Raw genomic sequence first — 2,734 nt, 5'->3', positions numbered from 1 at the left:
TATTTCCCTAGCAGTTCCCATTCTAGGTTTCTAACTTTATTAAGGAGAACATTCTCACCGGGGTGCCAGTAAGTCTAACTCCCCCACGACCTCCCTTAACCTCCCTTTGTACAGAGAGAGCAGACCTCAGGCTCTGAGTCTCTGCAGGCATAGTATCAAACTGCAGTTTCATAACATGCCTTACGTTCATTTTACAGTTACAGTCTATTTATATCAAGTATAAACATTTTTTTTAAATATCTATTAGGTTTCAAGAGTGAATTTAAAAAATATTAAGTAGGGGCGCCTGGGTGGCTCAGTCAGTTGGGCGTCTGCCTTCAGCTCAGGTCATGATCCCCAGGGTCCTGGGACCGAGCCCCACGTCGGGCTCCCTGCTCAGCGGGGAGCCTGCTTCTCCCTCTCCCTCTGCTGCTCCCCCTCCTTCTGCTTTCTCGCTCTGTCAAATAAAATCTTAAAAAAAAAATTAAGTAATTCACAGTATAAGAAGTACAGAGATTGGGCAAAAATCATGAACGTGCTGCCCTGACAACTCAACTTTGGGGAACACTGTTCTAGAATAAGGACTTCAGGCTCAATCGTTTTCCATCTCAAGTTTTTGTGATTTCTGGGTTTTGTCTGTTCCCCCTGGTTGGTGCTGTTTCCTCACAAAGATTATTTTGGAAAAATCTCTAACCTTATTTTAGCTGACTGAGGGGAAAGAGATTTATTTTTACCTGGGTTAGGATAAGAAAACCAGAAGGCCCTAGAGGTTAGTGACTCAGGTACAACCGACAGAGAGAAAGTGCAGGTGTGGAGTAAAAACCTAGGCGAAGGTTCCAGTACAATGGAGAGCGCATCTCCCTTCCCCCCATCTCCCAAATACAAGTCTGCGGATTCAATTTGAAAGGTTACCTTACAGTAGAAAAGAAACAGAAAGGGAGAAAGCCGCAATTTGTAAGAAATGTTTATCTTTTCTTTAAAAAAAAGTTATAAAATTTAAATAAGTTGATTAAAGTTAAAAAAATCTATTGCTACAAAATTTAACAGATTTAAAAAATTTCTGGATCTCTTGACTTTAAGCCCGATATTCTCTCCACATTGACCCTACATTTCTCACAGATCCCACACTTTCAGGTTTTTCTTTAGAAAACACAATCTGAGGCTGTTCGTAAGTAAGTGGCAGTTAGTGTGCAGGGAGCTCTGGCTGAGGCAGCAGGAGGCGCCCTGGAAGGACTGGGTGCCCCCCAGAGTGCCACATCCCGGCAGGGCCCCCTGCTGCCAGCGCTCCCCGCACAGGGGCTGGGAGGTGAGCCAGGGGTCTCCTGCAGCCCTCCCCCCACGCCCCGGTCTCTCCGGGAGAACGCCGATCTGCCCCGAGCTGGGCACTTCTTCCAGTGGCCAACCACACCTTTGGCTTCACTCCACTTTGATTCTGGTCAGTTCCCATCTTCCGTCCCCACAGAGTTTCAGAACCAAAGAGTGAAACTGCAAGACCAGCACGACGCTGAGGTCAGGCTCCCCTGGCCACAACAGCAGGAGGCCAACCCTGCCCTCTCTGCTACCCCCACTCCCCATTTTGAAGGGCCCCTGGCCCTGGCCAGGCCCAGCCTTTGGGCTCTTCCTCCTCCTTAGGCCATCTCTATGAGCTTGGGTACCTTCTCGAGGCTTTGTCGATGTCCCACACTGATGAACGTCATGCCCAGCTGCTGGCCAATGCGGTAGAGCTCGCTCTCCACCTCCTCGGTCAGGGCACTGGTGGCTTCGTCAAGCACTGAGGGCAGAATCCGGCGGGAAGAGATCGGCTCCTGCCCTTGGCCCAGCTCTGCTTCTCCTCCAAACCACGCTCACCTCTGGCTGGGACCCAGGGCGAGGCTGGCTGAAAGCTGCTCGGGCTTCCAGGAGCCCTGCCACGGGAAGAGCGGGGGCCAACAGAGCAGAGGGCGAGGCTCCACGGGGGAAGCCTTCTACCAGCAGCAGGACAAGATCCCAGCTTCCTAGGGAAAGCGCCAGCACCAGCTAGAACCGCTCAAACCAGCGCCTCTCAGTTCCCCCCAGGATGCCAGTCCCTGAAGAAGTTCACACCTGCCATCCCCCTGCCAGGCAGAGCTGGGGTGTTGCCCACTTATTCACGGCAGAGGCTGAGAAGCATAAAATCACAACTTTCAAGGCTCGCTCCAGCTGCTGCCACGGCAGAATGCTCTCGAACTGGTAGCGTAACACATCCAGAGCTGCTCTGAGGATGCCAACCTTGCTGCCGCATGGGCAGAGCCCTGCCGGCCTCCCTGCAGGGACAGAGATGCCCGGCCACGCACAGGGGTGCTCTCCTACCCGTCTGAACGCCTCTGCGGTTACACATGTGCACGCGCATGTGCGCGCGCGCGCACACACACACACCCGTGAGCGCACTGTACCGGCGCGCGCACTTCCGGGGCAGACCTCACCTGCATACTTGGGCTGTAGGTAGAAGAGCCGGGCAAAGGAGAGCCTCTGCATCTCTCCTGGGGACAGAACATCGTACCTGAGGAATGGGAAGGAGAGGACTGCTAGAGGGAAGAGGCTATGACTTGGCTTTTGCATAGAATAGGTCGAAGCAAGAAGAGGTTCTTGTGGCAGAGAGGCTGGCCCTGGGACAGACGGGCATCACCCTTCCCTTTTATTTTTTTTTTATTTTTTATTTTTTTAATATTTTATTTATTTATTTGACAGAGATAGGGACAGCCAGCGAGAGAGGGAACACAAGCAGGGGGAGTGGGAG

General features: G+C 52.2%; 1 protein-coding gene across 2 annotated transcripts; it reads right to left on the bottom strand.

Annotated features, from left to right (window-relative positions):
* Positions 1 to 350: 350 nt before the first annotated feature.
* LOC117797765 (ATP-binding cassette sub-family D member 4-like) lies at positions 351 to 2,706 on the bottom strand. 2 transcript variants are annotated; one of them, XR_004622685.1, is made up of 3 exons: positions 1,828 to 2,706; positions 1,635 to 1,750; positions 351 to 1,464 (listed from the first exon to the last, which is right to left on the bottom strand). XR_004622685.1 is itself a non-coding variant. In XM_034650223.1 (3 exons), exons 1-3 carry the CDS (start codon positions 2,554 to 2,556, stop codon positions 1,396 to 1,398), a joined length of 321 nt encoding a protein of 106 aa, XP_034506114.1. In that variant the 5' UTR covers positions 2,557 to 2,702; the 3' UTR covers positions 351 to 1,395. The 2 variants fall into 2 exon arrangements, 1 of the variants encoding a protein (XP_034506114.1); XM_034650223.1 differs by having other exon boundaries at positions 2,421 to 2,702.
* Between the last annotated feature and the right edge of the window lie 28 nt (positions 2,707 to 2,734).

The sequence above is a fragment of the Ailuropoda melanoleuca genome, unplaced genomic scaffold, assembly GCF_002007445.2.
Source record: "Ailuropoda melanoleuca isolate Jingjing unplaced genomic scaffold, ASM200744v2 unplaced-scaffold129, whole genome shotgun sequence".
NCBI lineage: Eukaryota > Metazoa > Chordata > Mammalia > Carnivora > Ursidae > Ailuropoda > Ailuropoda melanoleuca.
The sequence above is the reverse complement of the archived record's forward strand: the minus strand, read 5'-3'. Positions and strand labels throughout refer to the sequence as shown.

What these genes read in the sequence shown, in the direction of transcription:
- LOC117797765 (XM_034650223.1), bottom strand. Translation starts at nt 2,556, where the DNA reads ATGCAAAAGCCAAGTCATAGCCTCTTCCCTCTAGCAGTCCTCTCCTTC. An exon ending in CCTACAGCCCAAGTATGCAG is followed by an intron (nt 1,751 to 2,420) that starts GTGAGGTCTGCC and finishes TTCTGCCCTCAG; the next exon opens with TGCTTGACGAAGCCACCAGT. An exon ending in ATCGACAAAGCCTCGAGAAG is followed by an intron (nt 1,465 to 1,634) that starts GTACCCAAGCTC and finishes CTGGTCTTGCAG; the next exon opens with TTTCACTCTTTGGTTCTGAA.